At 36.2% G+C, this 17,958-nt stretch overlaps 3 protein-coding genes across 3 annotated transcripts in view; 2 read left to right on the top strand and 1 right to left on the bottom strand.

Moving 5' to 3' along the window:
• Positions 1 to 384: 384 nt before the first annotated feature.
• On the bottom strand, positions 385 to 6,932 carry LOC131431103 (arrestin domain-containing protein 17-like). The gene is made up of 2 exons (XM_058596602.1): positions 6,741 to 6,932; positions 385 to 1,529 (listed from the first exon to the last, which is right to left on the bottom strand). Exons 1-2 carry the CDS (start codon positions 6,883 to 6,885, stop codon positions 472 to 474), a joined length of 1,203 nt encoding a protein of 400 aa, XP_058452585.1. The 5' UTR covers positions 6,886 to 6,932; the 3' UTR covers positions 385 to 471.
• A 466-nt stretch (positions 6,933 to 7,398) lies between these two features.
• Positions 7,399 to 9,468, top strand: LOC131431612 (arrestin domain-containing protein 3-like). The gene is made up of 2 exons (XM_058597430.1): positions 7,399 to 7,560; positions 8,253 to 9,468. Exons 1-2 carry the CDS (start codon positions 7,425 to 7,427, stop codon positions 9,269 to 9,271), a joined length of 1,155 nt encoding a protein of 384 aa, XP_058453413.1. The 5' UTR covers positions 7,399 to 7,424; the 3' UTR covers positions 9,272 to 9,468.
• A 2,959-nt stretch (positions 9,469 to 12,427) lies between these two features.
• LOC131426883 (TATA-binding protein-associated factor 172) overlaps positions 12,428 to 17,958 on the top strand; it is a 30,771-nt gene continuing 25,240 nt past the window's right edge. The window contains exon 1 of the mRNA XM_058589634.1: positions 12,428 to 13,032. The gene's annotated coding sequence lies outside the window, so the exon portion shown is untranslated. The remainder of the gene's footprint in view (positions 13,033 to 17,958) is intronic.

Raw genomic sequence — 17,958 nt, 5'->3', positions numbered from 1 at the left:
TTTGTCACTATTCCAATAGAATAAATCGTTGTGTGAACCACAAATCTGATTATTTCTTCATTTATTATCTGCGTATATTCGGCTTAGTCCCGTCACGAAACGGTGCCGGACAAGTGTAAATACAAGCATTGAAACGTGTGGAAGAATATTGGTATCCGTGTAAGTAACTGTGCCGGCACTGAACCGGACTGGAAAGGTTTGAACAGACCTTTAGACTCATCAGTGAATTAGCAGATTATGTTGGACTACTAATGCTACTTCTTGGATCAAACGTGCCACTTAAGCCAATTAGTTCTGATTCGGATTCGAAATATGACACTCAAAGGTAAGGAGTTGTTCGTACACATATATAATAACCGTTGCTCTAAATTATAATATTTTAATGAACTTTTGATTTACTTTTTCTCGTAAACATATTGAATATTTATATTTATTATATTCTAAAAATACATTTTACTTTCTACCATAATATCAATAATCCCTTGGCGTGTATGGTGCCGACCCCTTCTCACTTTCGTGTTCTGTCGGCTCGTCCAGTGTCAGATTAGACGTCACTGAGTAGGCCCGTGATGTACCGGGCGTATTTCGCGTAATCTCGATGTATGCAGGAGGAGAATTGGTCCCTTGATCGGATGCTAGCTCCGGAGTAGCTGATGGAACGTATTCTGCTAGAGCCTCTCGCTGTTTTTCAATGACCAATTCTGGATAGACGTTACTGCTTTCCAGTCCAACCGATCCGAGAACTATCGGTAATCGCAGTGTTGGCCGTTTTCGTGACCGAATGGGATGGACTACGATTTCGATTTCATATTTCGTGTAAATTATTCGGCACAAACTGTCATTGGTGGGGACACCTCCTCCAATTATAATGTTTTCTTCGAAACGGGCATCGCGTCTCCGCCCAATTTTTCCGGTGTTTCGTTCTTCCAGAATTGTGTTTTCGATGAAATGTTCGGTCCACGGAACCTGACTAACATAGGTGTCAACTCGCTGTAGTTTAATCATAATGGTTTTAACATCGACACTACTTTGATTGTTGACGTGTATAACAAGTTCTATAACTTCTCCCGATGCGTAGCCTGATCGTGGAGTCATGGCCGTTACTATCAACGGTTCGGTTAGGCCGAAGTAGAATGAGGTTACTGTTTCCGCTTTGGTAGGAAGCGAAAGCGTTCCTGACAATAAGTTCAAATCAGATTCTCCTCTTACCGTGAATGGTGCTTGATAAACGATGTCATGCTTCCAGGGTCGTTCAAGAGTTAGCTTAACCAGATACCGAATGTGGCCACATTTACCCTCCATGGATGCAGGCGCGTTGGGCGGAATCACACACGAAAACGGATAGCTGTAAGAACCTTCAGCAACTTCCAATGGGTTTCCAACGTCCGAACCGACCAGGTAATTGATGGTGTTGAAGTAATCTTCGCGTCCATTGAAACTGGTATTACGTTTTTTGTTGTTCGTCGAGCCATTTTTCACTTTGGCATTCCAATGTGTGTACGCAAATCCATTGATCCGGAGGCAGACACCTGTAAGAATTAGAATTCGTTGAGTGGTTTATATAGAATAGAGATTCGAAGCGAATTTTTGAAATCTTCACAATAAGTTCTTGCACATTCTATTCTTGTTGAAGAATAGAATTCCTTCTAATTTTCCAATGCTCGGAAAGTCAAGCTTCGAATGCCAACCGATTCAGTTCAACGAATTGAAAAAATGCCTGTGTACACGTGCGCCTGTATGTATGTACAGAACAAAGAGGTCGATTCTGATGAAAATAGTCTCAAACGAAAGTTCTTTTCTTTTCTTTGACCAGAACTCTGTATTACTCTCTATATAAAAATCTGTATTTATCTGTATTCACTAACAAAATTAAATTTCAACAATAAAATGATGTTAAAAGATGTTATTTCAACACATTATTGCTGTAGAATGGTAGATTCAATGATACCAAGACACTGCTTCTCGTCACTGCAATCAAATACTAATACATTGCTCATACGAAAAAGTTTTTATTTGCTTCTTGGGGGATTCGTATTAAATTTAAGAAATCTGTATCGAATCTGTATTCTGTATGCGTATGTAAAAATCTGTATAATACAGATAAACTTGTATAAATGGCATCTCTGTCGGCGAGGCACTTGTCATCTAGTGTCCACTATAGACTCTCATAGTAACAGACCGGCAAATACTTCCTTAGGGAGCCAAGTGAACCGTCAAATTCCTATGTTAGGGCATGGGAATTTGACGGTTCCTTCCGGCCTCCTGTCACGACGCCATCTTGATGAGATCAAAATCGGAACTTCAAAATCAGGTGATTGCAACGTAAACAAATAAACAGATAATTTCTACAATTTGAGAGTCGCGATGAGTATCAAAACATTGCAGTGTTTGGGGCTCGAAACGCGAGGGGCTCAACGTAATCGGTATACTTTCAAATGGCTGGTGCTCACATACCGATGTCAGACGGCTGGTTCCTTCGGCTCCCTAACAGAGATGCCAGGTCCGCAGATTTGTCTGCAAATCTACAGAATTCCTATATAGTGTTGCAGACATTGTTTGTTGCAGTCTTTTAAAAATCGAGTTTTCCACAGACTTTTGAAACTGCCATTACGTTTTTTTTTGCTTACCAAGTCTGTTTAGCGTATCATACTTTTTGAAGAAATTGAAGATTGCAGACATTTTCTCGAATCTATTGACGTTTGCAACCCTGTCTAAAGATAATGGAATTTTTTACCTGACTACTCTGATCCCTAAAAAGTATTCGCCAGTCTGTTACTATGAGTGTCTGTTGTGTTAACTGTCGATTTTGCATTGCACCACGTCGTCATTTCTCATGGTGCTGGAAAATATGCAAATTGAGTTAAGGTAAACGATTTCGATATTTTGTGGAAAGATCAGAGAAATCAAAAACTACACTCATTAACTTTTTGTTTGAGTGTTTGAACAGAATGATTTTACAAGGATAATTTTTTTAATATTACCATTTAATTCTGTTATAAGTATATCACGTCACTATACAAATTCACTATGTATCTCACAACACTATAAATCATGTATAATGAACGTCACATCACATATACGTATTTCGAATACAATTTATATTCTTCTTCAGTGTGTTAGTTTTTTTTTAATTATTAAAACCTAACACACTGAAGAAGAATATAAATTGTTTTCGGAATACGTATATGTGATTTGACATTCATTATACATGATTTATAGTGTTGTGAGATACATAGTGAATTTGTATAGTGACGTGATATACTTATAACAAAATTAAATGGTAATATTAAAAAATTTATCCTTGTGAAAAACTACACACCAAAGCGTTCATTAATTACATCGTCCTTACTGACATTTTTAGTAAAATGCTGCATTGGTTCAATGAAATGCACAGAAAAGAAAGTAATTCTTTACTGATATTTCAGTAAAGTTTTGATGGTTGTGAATTGCTGTAACGTCGGCTAGTAGTTTTCGCAGACTGTATTTGCCAAAGTTTCAGCTCGGCTAACTTTAGAAAAATATCGCTGAAACACGGCAATAATAATTTAGTGTGTATTTACACACTAAGATTTGATTCCGTTGTTCGGTAATTTTTTTGACGAAAACTTTCGGTAATGAATAGAAATTGCCGATTTTTCGGTACATGAATTTCATTTTGCAACAATTATGCAAATTTTTGCCAGACGATCAGATTTACGCAAGTTTTCATTAAAGAATTCTGTAAATAGATATACAATTCAATCGGTAAATCTGAATATTCGCCGAGTACGGTAAAAATCATACCATCCAGTCACGTACCCAGAGGGGGGGCCCGAGGGGCCCGGGCCCCTCCCGAAATCAAAAACAGATATATAATTATTTAGAAGGTCTAAGACATGTGTTGCAGAAATAACAAGACAGTAAACGTAAAGAAATGTAATACAATAACAGTTCCAGTGGAAAAGTTTAAAGTGTCTGTTAAAAGAACCCGTAAAAGCACACCGAGATTTAGGTACATAAGCAATCTTCAGTAACATTATTTTTTATCTTTGGGCCCCTCCCGAAACGAAATCCTGGGTACGGGCCTGATACCATCCGTATGATGAAATTCTCTCCCAATAACCGAACTTCTGCAAATGCTGATTGTCATGAAAACTAACTGTCGAACAGTTATTCAAATTTTCAGTAAGTGTCTTTATATTGAACAAACAAAAAAAAAACTTGAAGGGTTCGCCGAATAGAATGAGGTACAAGTGCACAAGTTTTCAAAATATGAGAACTACCTAAAGTTTTTTATTCACTTAAAGGCAAAATATAATTTCACATCACCCTGTCCACCTGCTGCCAATACATTTCGTTCGAGAGTAATTTCTGGTGGACTTGACGGATCGTGCAATGCTCCGAAATGCGCTCATAATTCCGGTCAACCGGGAAATGAAGTTTCATTTTTTCTAGACATTTTTTATATTTTTTCGTAATCACGACTGGTTCGAATTTTCTTCACTCATTTCTAAGAAAAATATCTAAGTCTGAAACACCTAATCGTATGTTTGAAATGTGTGTTGTTCTATGATATCCGAAAATCCATTCAAGTTCAGAACCAAAAGTAAATAGACACAAAAAATTTACCGAACCATTCGTTAGATTCATTTGGTTTACAGTTTACGGTAGTTGTCAGCAATAACCGAACATCTGGTAATTAATTCAATTGCCAAACTGATTACCGAACGTTCAGCTATTGAAAATTCGGTAAAAAATTACCGAATTCTGCGAAGTCTTGTAAGTGTTTACTTTGTACGAGAGTTGTTGCTTATGTATTTAGCCTAAAAATGAAAACTTTTTGATATTTGATCGGGAATGGTTTTATTGTTTTTTTTTTAGATTTTCCTCTAGATGATCAATACAACTGCACAAAAAAACGCATAGCTTCGGAAATCCGCATGAAAAACCGCGTTATTTCGGAAATTCGCGTAAAAAACCGTGTAATTTCGGAAAGCTGCTTTTAAAAAACAGCAAAACTAAAGATTTTTTTTTGATGCCAAGTAAATTAGAAATGCATGAAACGTCTAGACTTGGAGTAAACCGAAAAAAAATTGTTTTTGAAAAAACCGCCTTGGGGTCGCGTAACTTCGGATATCCGCGTAGAAAAAAATCGCAAAATTGAAAAAAAATATGCCAAATGTCTTAGAAATGCATGGAACGTCCAGATCTGTTATAATCTCAAAAAAAAAGATTTTCCAAAAAAAAATCGACTTTGCAACTTCGAAAATCCGCATAAAAAAAATCCGCGCAAAATATCGCATAAAGAAACCGTGTAGAAAAGATCTCGTGCATTCTTCACGGATGGGATTAAATAGAAGTCGTTATGTGCCAAGTCAGGACTATATGGCGGGTGGCCCATCAATTCGACGTTTTGGGTGCTAAAATATTCGGTTGTTTGAGCCGATGTGTGAGAGTTTGCATTATCGTGATAAAGAATGATTTTGTACCTTGCGTAGTGTAAATACATAATATCAGGTCGTTTTATTTTCAGAAAAGTTTAACACCACTTCATCACTTTTGAATGTGAAGACGAAAGGTTTAATTCTAACCCTGCATAGAACTTTGAACGGTTTTTTATTTAAATTGTCGTATTGTTTATAGTTGATATTTTATTTAATCAGAAAAATCGATATAGAAAAAACCCTTCGATTTGTTTTTGATTCCCTGTAGTAATCATTATTGATATATAATATATTTGGGCTAGGCCAACTAGTGAATTTTGTGAATGAAAAAATAGTGATCCGTTTGAAAACGGCTTAAGGGTAGTATTATTTGTGTTTGGTAGTACCTAGCGCTTCGTCACCGAAATTGGTGTGTATGTCATTGTTAAGCTTCCAGCATGTTAAATATAAAAATAACGGTTGAAAATCAATTAATAGTATAAATTTGTAATCAAATTTTCATATCAAATGTTGGCAAATAACTAATATTTGGCTTTTTTCAACTGTATCATCGCTAGGTAGGGCAGATATAATTACATTCAAATTAAACATTTCAGCGAAAATCTTTGTAAATACTGTTAGTATAGCACGAACGTCTATTCAACACCGACTGAGCACAATTACTTTTGTTCTCGAGTTTGGTAAGCCAGGTAAACTAGATTGTTAAGCACGGCTGTCAATTACTTTGTCCCAGAGTTTGTCAATCTTTTTGCTTTTTGTGATTGAGTTCAAGCTTCTCATGATTTTATCTGTGACACAAGAATGATTGAATAATTTGAGAATGATTCATTCTAAATTAGCATTACAAATAACATAATTGTATAGTACACAGATTACATTGCTTGGTGTTCTGTCAAACCAAAAAAAAAAAATAGTTATTGGAATTTATCTTTTGGAATGAGACCTGGAACAAAACCACAAAAAAAGCGTTAAAATCTATTCATTTTTTAAGATGCTCGAAAGTCATTAGTTGCATAAATTTGAAGATTGTTGGTTATAAGTCATTTTGATGCCATTGGTCTCTTCGAGTGGCTTGAAAATAAATACCTCAAAGTTTCGGTTTTATACATTCCTACACGACGATTTTCATCATTAGGTTTTTATCAGATTTTTGTTCTTTTCCATCACGTTTCGTAACACCACACTAACGTATCACAACACACAAGTAGGCAAAAATGGATTAGATAATAGTTATAGCTGAAACATGCATTGAAGACATGTTTAACATCCACAAAAAATACATCAAAGAAAATAAATCGATGACGTTCAGACACAAACCTCTAAACTTTTTGATTTTTCCAAGTGTAAGTTCAACAATCCCGTTGACTGTATCTCCAGGTCGATATACTGCCAGAGGATTGTTTTCGTACCGAATCTCACAATTGATATGCCTGGACGATTTGGTTTTATCCTTTTTAGTCATCGCGACGTCGTTTGGCTTCGACGAGCCCACTAGTTGAATGTTACAACTCAAGCTTCTAAACGATACTAAGCAGATGAGTGTTTGCCGCATGAGGACGATTTGTTGAGCTTATCTAGTGATAACAGAACGCTATCAGTTGCCATTGCATTTTTGGCAAGATACTCGTTTTTTATTTCGATTAAAAATAATCAATAATTCATGAATGTTTTAGAATTAATGCAATCTTCACAGCGTTTGCATAAAACAGAAACTATTTAGGCTTAGATCATAGAAATTATAAATTTTATGATTGATCACAACGTTACTCTATGCTGATACTGAAATTCCCAAAAATGCTACATTTGTAGTAATTAGTACAAACGATATCCATATGTACTTTTTCCTTCAAAATCCCCGATCGAAGATAAAAAATATTTTATCTAATCCGACAGCCATTATGGCGATAAGGATTGCTACATCATGCATCGATGAAAACAATGTCTTTCAAGAAAATAGTATTTTTGCGAAATTGATTCATTCAACATGGTTTGAGATCAGCCATGCCGAAAGAGAAGACTTCCAAGAATGTCCATTGCGATATACGTTTCGACAACAATCCAAATGGAATCTTTAAAGCTGGAGACCGAGTATCTGGATCAGTGACACTAACATTAACTCAGCTGAAAAAAGTTAGAGGTACGTAGTTAATAATAGCACAATTCATATGCCGATGCTCGTGTTATGTTCAATTTTGTTTTGTTCATTACTTTGAATTATTTCAACCATTTGTTAAGACCTGGTAATTCAGTAGTTATTTTCTCTATTGTCGAAAAAACCCTGTTCGGGCACATGATTGTTTTTGACAATTGGGTAAATATTATTAGATGCAGAAAAACTGCAATTAGAGCAAGTTTCAGAACTTTATATAAATTCAATACTGTGTAATTTGTTTTTATACTCTGCCATCAGAGAGAATACTTCAACAAAAAGTGAGCATATAACATCACTCGAAGTTTGATTTTATTGAAGCTTTGCTTATTTTTTCTGCATTGCAATTATAATACTACTAGTAATTTTTTATTTACTGTGTGCTGTGTAAAGCATACAAGGAAAATCTGACAAAATCACCGTTGCATACGACTTTGCACGCATGAATTACCATTGTATGAAACTGCAAACGCAAGAGTTCGTAAGCGATTGCTGGGCTGTTCGAAGCGCCTCTATAGGCGAATTGCTACTTGGTGATCACTTTGCCAAACAACCATTAAATTCCTTACTCACATTGAAAACTCTACTTGGTTGTCTGTTCTCTGTGTTTATAGTTAAAAATAGCTATACATTTGGTCTTTTATAAACATTGTAATCAAATCGTAAACGCTCTTTCGTAGGCGTACGCTTTCTGGTCACCGGCTTTGCTGATACGTTTTGGATAGATAAAGTACCGCATGGCCCAAAGAATAAAAAGACGAAAGCTCACTTCAAAGGACATGAAGATTTTATACTACAGAAATCTTACTTCGTGGGATCGGATACGGGAAATTCGATAGATTTACCGACTGGAGCACAGTATCACTATTTCCAGTTCGACATACCAGCTACGGCACCAACTTCAATGGAAGGAAAGCACGGTCATGTGAGATATTCTGTCAAAGTTTCCTTGGAACGCCCGTGGAAGTACGATCATAATTTCCAGTTGCCATTCACTGTTCTGGCCAAGGCTGAGCTGGACAACACTAATTTGGCATTAAAGAATCCTTTCAAAGCTCAAGATCAACTACGGTTCTACTGTTGGATTTGCCGTTCGAATCCGTTGATGGTAACAGCGACAGTAGCTAGAACCGGTTTCATCCCGGGAGACACTATTCCGTTGGTTATTGAAGTAAATAACCTTAGTAAAGAGGAGGTTTCTGAAATTGTTATAAAGTTTCAAAAAGTCGTGAAATTTATAAGTCAGGTTCAGCTTATAGAACAAACCCAAGTTATCGCTGAAAATCAGTTAGTGAAATATGAAATGTTGGAGATACAAAAGACGCCTAGACCAGTTGCTAAACTGTCCAATGACACTTTCGAGCAGAAATTCCTAGTGGGACCAGTTACGCCAACAGAAGATCGAATTTGTAAAATTATCAAAATTGGTTACGAACTTAATATTTTAGTGAAACCAAAACTCTCGACACAGAAAATGGAGATGGTTATTCCGATTGTCATAGGATCTGCAGGCATGAAAACAGAAGAAGCGATATCGTTTGTTAGGTCTACTGGTATTGACAAACTTACTGCTGGATTGGATAGAGGTCCTCCGACAGCTCCACCACCTCCCTATCACGAGGATCAGAGTAATTTGTATCCAATCAGTTCATTGCAGCAAGCCTACGAGTTAGATGGCGATGAAAACGATGGTAGATAAAGATCGAGCTAAAATTGGTGATTTTGAACAGTTTTTGACTATTTTGAACATGTGTTACTTTCTACAGCATTGTCTGAAAACATTGTACCTTCAAACTAAAATTGAAAAAAAATATTTGAATTAGAATTAAAACGTACGTTGACCTGTATGAACTATATTTATGAGTTGGTAAAATTTGATTCTCCGTTTATCATAACCTAAGCTTTCATAATCCTGTAAAGTTTGTCGATCAATTTGCTTCGGTTTAATAAAAAACCATGGTTCATTTGAATTTCAATTTGCTACCATGGTGTATTTGAACTTTCATTCGTTAAAATTTCTTCCCGCTTCCTTGACACCATAATTTACCTTTTATTTGTGATTATTCTGCTACCAATCGAAGATGTCATTTGCTGTCAAATCTGTCGAGTTTCCATTTTATTGGGTACGGTTCGGGTTTAAAAAATTTGATCAGGTTTCGGGTATTCGAACTCGGTTACCCCAATTTTTTCGCGTTCGTTTATTTTTTCTCAGGTACGGATCGGGATAGGGTTGGAAGAAAAATTATTCTCGGGTTCAGGTCGGGTACGGGTATGTTTCTTATTTTTGATCGGGTACGGATCGGGTTCGGGTTAAAGAAATTGCTCTCAAATTAAATTTTAATATTAAATTAAACGTAAATTTTATAGTCGAATCTCGGCAAAAAATGTCGAGAATTGCACAGTCGAGGGCTCGGTATTCGTCTCGGCGAAATGTAGAATTTCTGAGAATGTCGGTAATTCTAAATTTATTAACTGTCAATTATAGCCGTTTTTGTCAGAAGAAATTTTGCTGATAGTTCGGCCAAAGCGATGAATGACCGAGTCATCAGTAATCGAATGTAGAATGGATTTTTCTGTATTATTGTATGAAAAAAATGTCACAATCGGTTTAAAGTGTATAAACATTCTCTAAGTTGACTGGATCTAGTTCAGAGATTCCCAAACTGGTCCCTACTGCAGCGATAACACATAGTGAGACCTAAGACTGCTGCTGCAGTGGTAAAGTGAATTTTGTTCAGTGGTCGGAAGTTTGTAGATGGACAGTTTCATATGCTAATTCTATTTATTTTATTGATTCTGTATAGAACCTAAGTTCAAATGGCTGAATTTCTTTGTTTACCTTCTCTTTAATTTATTACGGAGTATTCCTGTATTTTACGATAATTTCTTCTGTGCAGATGAAAAGATGATAGTTTTAGCTATTATTATCTGCAATTAGCTCGTGAGAAGAATTGCTAAAAGTACCTTAATATTCGGAAGACGTAATTAACAAAGAGAATCTGTAATTTTCTCTAGGGTCATAATACATAATTTTATACATAATTGATGTAGAATGTTTAGGAAAGTTTCGTTAAAGTTCCCGTTTTTTTTATCTCGCTGTTGTTCGTAGTCTTATGCTCGTTGCTAGTTGCTGTAAATGCGCCTTGTACATTGATTGCTGGTTTGATGCTGGAAGCGTTTTTGAAGCAGAAGTACTGGGTTCTGCCCGTTGCTAAACAGTTGTCCTTGTCTTTGATTGAAGATGTCATTTTCGCTGTTCCAGTGCAAGGTTTATCGTCGTAGTGTGCAGGTTGTTCACAAAACTGACATGTAACCAGCTGATTTTCATAGGTAATCAGCGTTTTACACGGATGTGTCCCACCTTGACCAAAAATAATGTAAGATAGAATTGCTTACGTAGTTGCATACGTAGCACTCGCACGCCATTCCGGATACCGGGGAAAAATTCCACCATACTTCCTTTTTGATGGAAAGGTTTTCACCGTACTGCGACATATTTTCCCGAACGAACTTATCGTTGGCCTGCGGTGGAAGGTCATGCACGCGTACTTCTATGGCTTTGTCCACCATGTGCACAGGGATTTTGTATTTAATGTTGTCACTCTCAACGCTGTGCATCTCGTTGTTAACTGAAGCGAATGCAATTGCATCTCTTTTACGTATAAACATAATGTACACACAGTTAGACGCCTTGTTGAATTGAATCTCAGTTGTATTATTAGCGTCTAGATGCATTTGTTCTTTAAGTAAGATTTCAATTTCGTTTGCTGCATGTGCAAAGAACACAATCGATAATTAAATACAAATTAAAATTATAATCTAACAATACACGGGTAAGATGGGCCATCACTGGCCTAAGCCTGACACGTTAGTGACACAGCAAATAATAGAAAAAAATGAAGTACCGCTATCAAAGCTAAAAAATTAACCAAGGAATTCAATTATTGAAATGTTAAAGAAATGATTATATTTAATAAAGGTCAATTGCCAGTGCATTACAAGCGAACAAAATGTAATCTTCACCCTAATGAATTTTAAACTACATCTTATAAACACAAACATAAATACATCGATACAGACTCATGAACTGGAACAGTTCCTGAAACGAACCTTACTTTTCCTTCCTCGGACGCAATATATAAATCACATTCATAATTAAAGTGCACATAAAATACGTATTCTAATTTTGAGGCTTAAAAATTAAGTAAATAATAAGTTTTATTTCTTTGCGCTACACAACCTAATATTTTCTGTTAATTCGCCGGAATGAAATCTACAAAATTTCACCCATTTATTCCTTGTTTGTATTTTATAGGAATCATAAATAGTACGAACAGCGGTAAACGTTGTATAAAAACGGATGTTTGGAAAATGTTTCAGCAATGTCTTTATTTTAAAATCTACTAGGAAATCAAACCGAATTTAGGCACGAATTCAAATTCTTAAATTCGAAATCGATGTCAGTTGAAGTTAATCAAATTAGCCAAGTTTTCAAAGCGAGTAACATGATGCAGTGCAGTGGCCAGGTCTCCAGTTTGACGGATTTTCTCCTTGTGTGTCTGAGATTGTATCAGTATCTCCAGTTGAATTCAGTTTCAGCGACATAATTCTTCAAACGAAGTACATTTTTTTATCCGTGTCTGACAAACAAAACACCCCTCGACGGTTTTTGGACCAAGACGTTACCACGAATTGTCATACACTGTCAGACGTTTCGGCATTTAGATGTCAAGTTGAACGTGTAACAAATTATGATCAGCTGATATTTTCCGAACTGAATTTACTAGATTTCGTATGAAATAAAAAGTTATATTGAACAAAAGTTAGTACAAACAAGTGAAAAAGTGTCTGTAAAAGTTGGTAAAATCGAATTCAGTTCCTTTGATTGTTCTATTTCAACAAAAAAATTGATTCAAAGTTTTGTAAACAAATCACCAGATAGCCGCTAAGTTGTCAGCCGCCCACTTGACAGTTCACACATACCACCTTTATTGGTAACTACTACAGAGACACAAAATGAAAGAAATTAACTTGCAGTTGTGGAATGGCGAACAGTATAAATTTGAACTTCGACGATGCAGGATTTCTCTGAAAAATCAATTTTCCCTTTAGGTTGTGAAGTGCTAGTGTCTGTGTTTGGTGATTCTATAGTGAATTCTGGTGTGGATCTGCTCACTCTTATCACAAAAGTTCCATGTGCATTGGCCGTGCCGAGGAATGGCATCTATTTAGTATTCCGTGTGAAACCGAGAGTAAGGTTAAAGATCGGAAGCGGAGTGTCACCCCGGGTTAAATAGTATCCCGGGCTTGAAGTCAGATATACGGAATTTAATTCCTGGAAATCTACAGAAAATGGTGGATTTTGGATTTTTGTAAGCAAAATGTAGCAAGGGAAACAGCGCAAAAGTATATTTGGGAAGCAGAAAGAACCAACGCAGCTGTAGAAGGACCTAGAAAAAGGTACGTCCTATGATCCGAGTAAACGTCCGATGACGAGGTTTATGAGTTCGTGTGCATTTTTCAGTCTTGATTTTTTTTCCATTTCGTTTCTCTTTCCTCGACATTTATAGCGTATGATGAAAAAAAAAGATCGTTTCGACGTGTTGGAGAGGGATATTTACCTTAGCACTCCTCTCTGTTTCGACAATCTCAAGTGGGCTAAATTTAGAACTCAACCATAGGGAAATACGCAGTTTGCAGATGATGGCTTCTTCGGACCGTCGGTAGGCTGGCTCTAACTAGTCGGTCCCGTGAATACCATTTTAACCCCGTATCGACGAAAAAATCAATAAAGGGCGCTCGATTCTACTCACGCTTTTCCCACAACGGAGAATGGTTTGGAAGAGGAAAACCTCCAACATCGCATTGTGAACGTCAGTTTTTACGGTTCCGTCTATACGAGCGCGTTTTCTCACTAACACCACCGCATAGCTCAGGGTTTAGAGTTTTGTGCCGGCAAACCAACGGCGGCGGGATATGAGTATATTGTTTACTTGATTTCAGTCTATCAGGTATGAAATGGATGGATGAGACATAATTTAGAATTGAATCAAGCTACTGATTGGATCAGTAAGAATGTTTCAGTCATTCTCATTCATTCGGTGGAGATGCTGGATGTATTAAACAATGTTAGCTCTTATTATGTTTTTAATTCCCAACTTCTAAAAAATTATTAGAGTGGAACTTACTCTTTTAACCAAGGATCATTTTCCAAATTGCAAACTAAAAATGATTACCCTTGTCAATAGTTTCGATAAAAACCGCACAGCTATCCGATTCACGCTCATTTGCGCTTTTGTTAGTGCATAAAGTGTAAAAAAATGATTGTTTTTGTCCCATTCCACTGGTGCGTTATTTGATAAAATACCAACCTATCGTCTTCGAGTTGACCACTATAGAAAAGTGGAAGCTGTGATACAGCGTGTGTTTGGTACGAGTTAGCATTGACGGCGCTTCATCATCTCACTGCGAAGGATAGATTATTATCTGACTCATGTTACTGAGCAAAAACGAAAGAGAGCCCATATCACTGTTTACTTGGTAAATTAACGTGAGGATGATTTTTATTGCAAGTCTTGTGTTGAAAAAAAAACGATGCTTGTATTTAGTCTATGAGCATTGTATTCCGACATTGGGAGGTCTATATTTTAATGAGCGAGAGAGAAAAAATGTGTATTATCACGTATTAGCAGAATATATGCGAAAATTAGAACCACATTCTTTGCATTCGATAGATGGGTTCATTGTTCACATTTTGGTTGCAATGCGAGCTCATTTGAAACATCCATCCGCGCGAATATTTCTCGTTTGCAAGTCATGTAGTAAGACACTAACTCATTCTACTGGAAATTGAATACTGCGTCTGTTCTTCATTATTTCTAGAGAAGTATCATAGGTCATGGATGCTCGTCAATAAAATTTAATATGTGTACTGCCTTGTAGTTTGTCGCAGTGCGATACTAACGCAGAAATTGTTCATCGGAACTTGAACAAGGAATGATTAACTCGACTTATATAGCCCAACGGAGTGAATTTAATTCCCATCCCCGGTAATCGAATGACTTGGTAAACATCATTACTACAATTCCCATTTGCAATACAAACCCAAACGTTTGCCTGGTGCCAACCGCCGGCAGTTCCATAGCAGCAGCTGACATGGCGTAATCCAATCTTGCATCTAATGATGTTTCCAATGAGGACCGGGAAGCTCAATTGCGTTGTGGACAGATTACATTAAATTCACAAACACAAACACATACACGCAGCAATGTGTTTACTGAAGCGCGCTAGCAACTATAGGCGCTCACAAAAGATGATCTGTGTTTTACATGCGATAGAAAATATACACATTAGGGTGGTGTTTAACGATTTTTCGTGAATATTTTGTGTTTCAAGAACATGCGAAAATCTAAAACGTCACTCATTGGAGAGTATCATTTTGAGTAGCAAAACAACATATCTATAAATGAGCCTTCTTAAACAACGTTAACGTATTCTTCATTTCACCTTTTTTTCCCTTTTTTCCACTCTCAAGTGCCTAGCAATTGAACTTGACCTGATAGTATAACTTGAGTAGAGTATCTTCGGTAAACATTAAAATTATTATCCACACAAAAACAATTTTCCATTAAACTGTCTTGAAGCTTTCACATTTTCTAATTTATTAGGAAACGTTTTTTGATTATATACCAATCAAAACACCGATGCCAGATCTACGAAAACCTTTTTAGATATGGGGATTTCGGAAAATTTTACGTATCCGTAGATTATTCAAACGGAAACCGGAAATTTTCTATGTAAATTTGCGGATTTAATTAGCCAATGAACGTTACATATGAGAAGATACTGGATGTGTACGCGTGATTTAGGACACTTGGCAATATTTTCCACTCGTTTTGGCTCCGAACGGTAACAATTAATAGTTCTACTAAAATTATCAATTTGAAATTCTAGCTAGCTCCTTTTTTTTTGATTTTCAACTTGAAAAGCACCAAAGGAAGGAATATATAAAATTCCCGATATCGTTTTTTTTATTCTAGACGTCTAGGGTTACCACCTTTGATGCGTCCCTCGCTCGGGACCAATTTTATTTACGAAAAAACGATCTTGAATTTGGAAAGTTATTCGTTTAACTCTCCGGCTTATCATATCACGCAATATTTTTGTCCAGGATGGCAAGTGACCGGGAAAATCGGGAAACCCGGGTATAAATCGGGAATTTGGTTGCACCGGGAAAACCGGGAAAAAGTCGGGAATTGTAGTGCAAATCCGAGAAAAAATTTACCAGCCTAATCTTAGTAACGATTTTCAGCGTCGTGATTTTCCTAATACAACAAATGAAACGTTGTAGGGAATACTCAATGTTGTGTCTGAACGAGAAGTTGAAACATCTTATTGTCGCACACAAGTTCACTAGTGCACAATCCATCGGAAATGAGGCCTACACCCCATGTCTCATTCAACGGTTTTTGCATGGGTTTGACAGCAATTTTAAATCAATAAGAGCTTTCTTACTTAGTTGTCATCATTAACAGCACAATGAATGCTAATAATGAAAAATGAGGATAATTTGGATGCTTCTGCTGGATTTCTGTTACATTTCAGAATAAGTATGCATAATGGTAAAAGTAACATCAGGTAACATGTTTAATAAATTAAGCAGAATTCTTGGGATCCTTCATGTTTTTAAGTGTCAACCAATGATTCCCCTAATTTCATCAAAATTTGTCTCAGTAATATCAAAGTGTCAATACTTGTGTAGTAATCTTGGTATTGATTTAAATAGGATTCACAAAATGGGCAGAGCTGTCTACGTCACCTTATCCACTGCAAGAAATGCAAGAAATATTTCATTTCCTTCTTTGACAGCTGAAATTGTTTTTTCAGAGTTTGTAAGAACCTTACACACTTAGAAAATTTCGCAGAATTCGGTAAATTTTTACCGAATTTTCAACAGCTGAACGTTCGGTAATTAATTGATTACCGATCGTTCGGTAATTGCTGACTGTGAACCAAATGAATCTAATTTCTATTGATTACCGAAAGTTTTCGCCAAAAAAAAAATACCAAACAACGGCATCGAATCTTAGTGTGTAGAAAGGTTTAGAAGATGGTTTGATTTGTTCGGTGAATCTATGTTTAATTTAGATCATCTCAATCGCTAGAGGCATAGATTGTTGTTGTGTTAAATAAATAAATAAATGCCGTTTTTCCAAAGTGACTTGCGTACATTTTAAGCATTCTAGAAGGATATTGTTCTGTCTCGCTAAAATCCAACTTTGAATAAATATCGTATATGTTGTTAGAAGTCATCTGTTTTACGGGAGGAGAGTTGTTCCTTAGTTCATTCATTTTCAACATTTTTCTAGACTATACTAGGCTAAAATAGTATTGGAATACACTAGAGATGGTCAGTTCGTGAACGGTCCAAAAGATCTAATTCTTCTCGAAGAGTGAGTGAACTGGAGTTCTTTATAAAATAATGATAGTTCTCTATTCTTCTCAATAGAAATGAAAGTAATCGAATTCTTTGAGTATGTATACAAATCAGCTGCGTCTTTCGGAATGTTTGCTGGTTTGAGAAATCTTATAGTACACTGGAATTGGTAGTACACATGCAAAAAGCACTCACTACTATTGAATCTGTTTACTACAGAATATAATTTGCAGCTCTCATATTATTTTCGAAGAAACATACAAAGTTTCAGTAAAACGAAAGGGCGGTTCAATAAAACTAATTATTTCGGTACAACTATTAGGTTTTCAGGAGTTTAGAAAATAAATATTTCAATCTTAATTATAAGGGTTTAAAATTTTTTTTATTTAAAACGCTTGATGATATTTCTGTCAACTTATAAAACACCAACAATAATCGAATTTGATGTGAAAACTGCGCTTAATTGCATTGCTGGAACAAGCCGTAAAGTCTGAATGAAATGTGTTGATTTTTCGAGAAAACTGCAAGAATTTTTATGCCTCATTCCATCGTGAAATGCAAGACTAATCACTTTCATCACCGTTGGCCAGACATGTTTCTTGTTTCAATCCTATTGTTACATCGAAGTTACCGACGAAGTAACATACAAAATAAAGATGGAATACATTGAGCTGGGTGGTACTGTCAGTTCAGAAGATGAACGTTTAGACAAACTCTAGATGAGATTTTTAAACGTAGTTCCAAGGAGATACCCGAAAACACTTAATTTCTCAGCTCTCCATGTTCTTTTGGGCATGGGATTTCTACTTGAAGCTTGAATGAGAAAAATATTAAAAAAAATGTTGAACATTTGGGCTATTTGGGCCTGTTCTAAAAACCGGGAAAATTTAATTCGCTAATTCACTTGCCACCCTGTTTCGTTGTAATACCTGTTCCTGGAGACATAACCG

The sequence above is a fragment of the Malaya genurostris genome, chromosome 2 (assembly GCF_030247185.1).
Source record: "Malaya genurostris strain Urasoe2022 chromosome 2, Malgen_1.1, whole genome shotgun sequence".
Lineage (NCBI taxonomy): Eukaryota > Metazoa > Arthropoda > Insecta > Diptera > Culicidae > Malaya > Malaya genurostris.
Note: the sequence above shows the minus strand (reverse complement) of the source record. Positions and strands in the feature narration are given on the sequence as shown.

Excerpts from the sequence above, each read along its gene's own strand:
- LOC131431103 (XM_058596602.1), bottom strand. The coding sequence starts at position 6,885 with ATGACTAAAAAGGATAAAACCAAATCGTCCAGGCATATCAATTGTGAG. Across the intron at positions 1,530-6,740 it reads AAAAATCAAAAAGTTTAGAG|GTGTCTGCCTCCGGATCAAT; the intron begins GTTTGTGTCTGA and ends TAATTCTTACAG.
- LOC131431612 (XM_058597430.1), top strand. The coding sequence starts at position 7,425 with ATGCCGAAAGAGAAGACTTCCAAGAATGTCCATTGCGATATACGTTTC. Across the intron at positions 7,561-8,252 it reads TCAGCTGAAAAAAGTTAGAG|GCGTACGCTTTCTGGTCACC; the intron begins GTACGTAGTTAA and ends GCTCTTTCGTAG.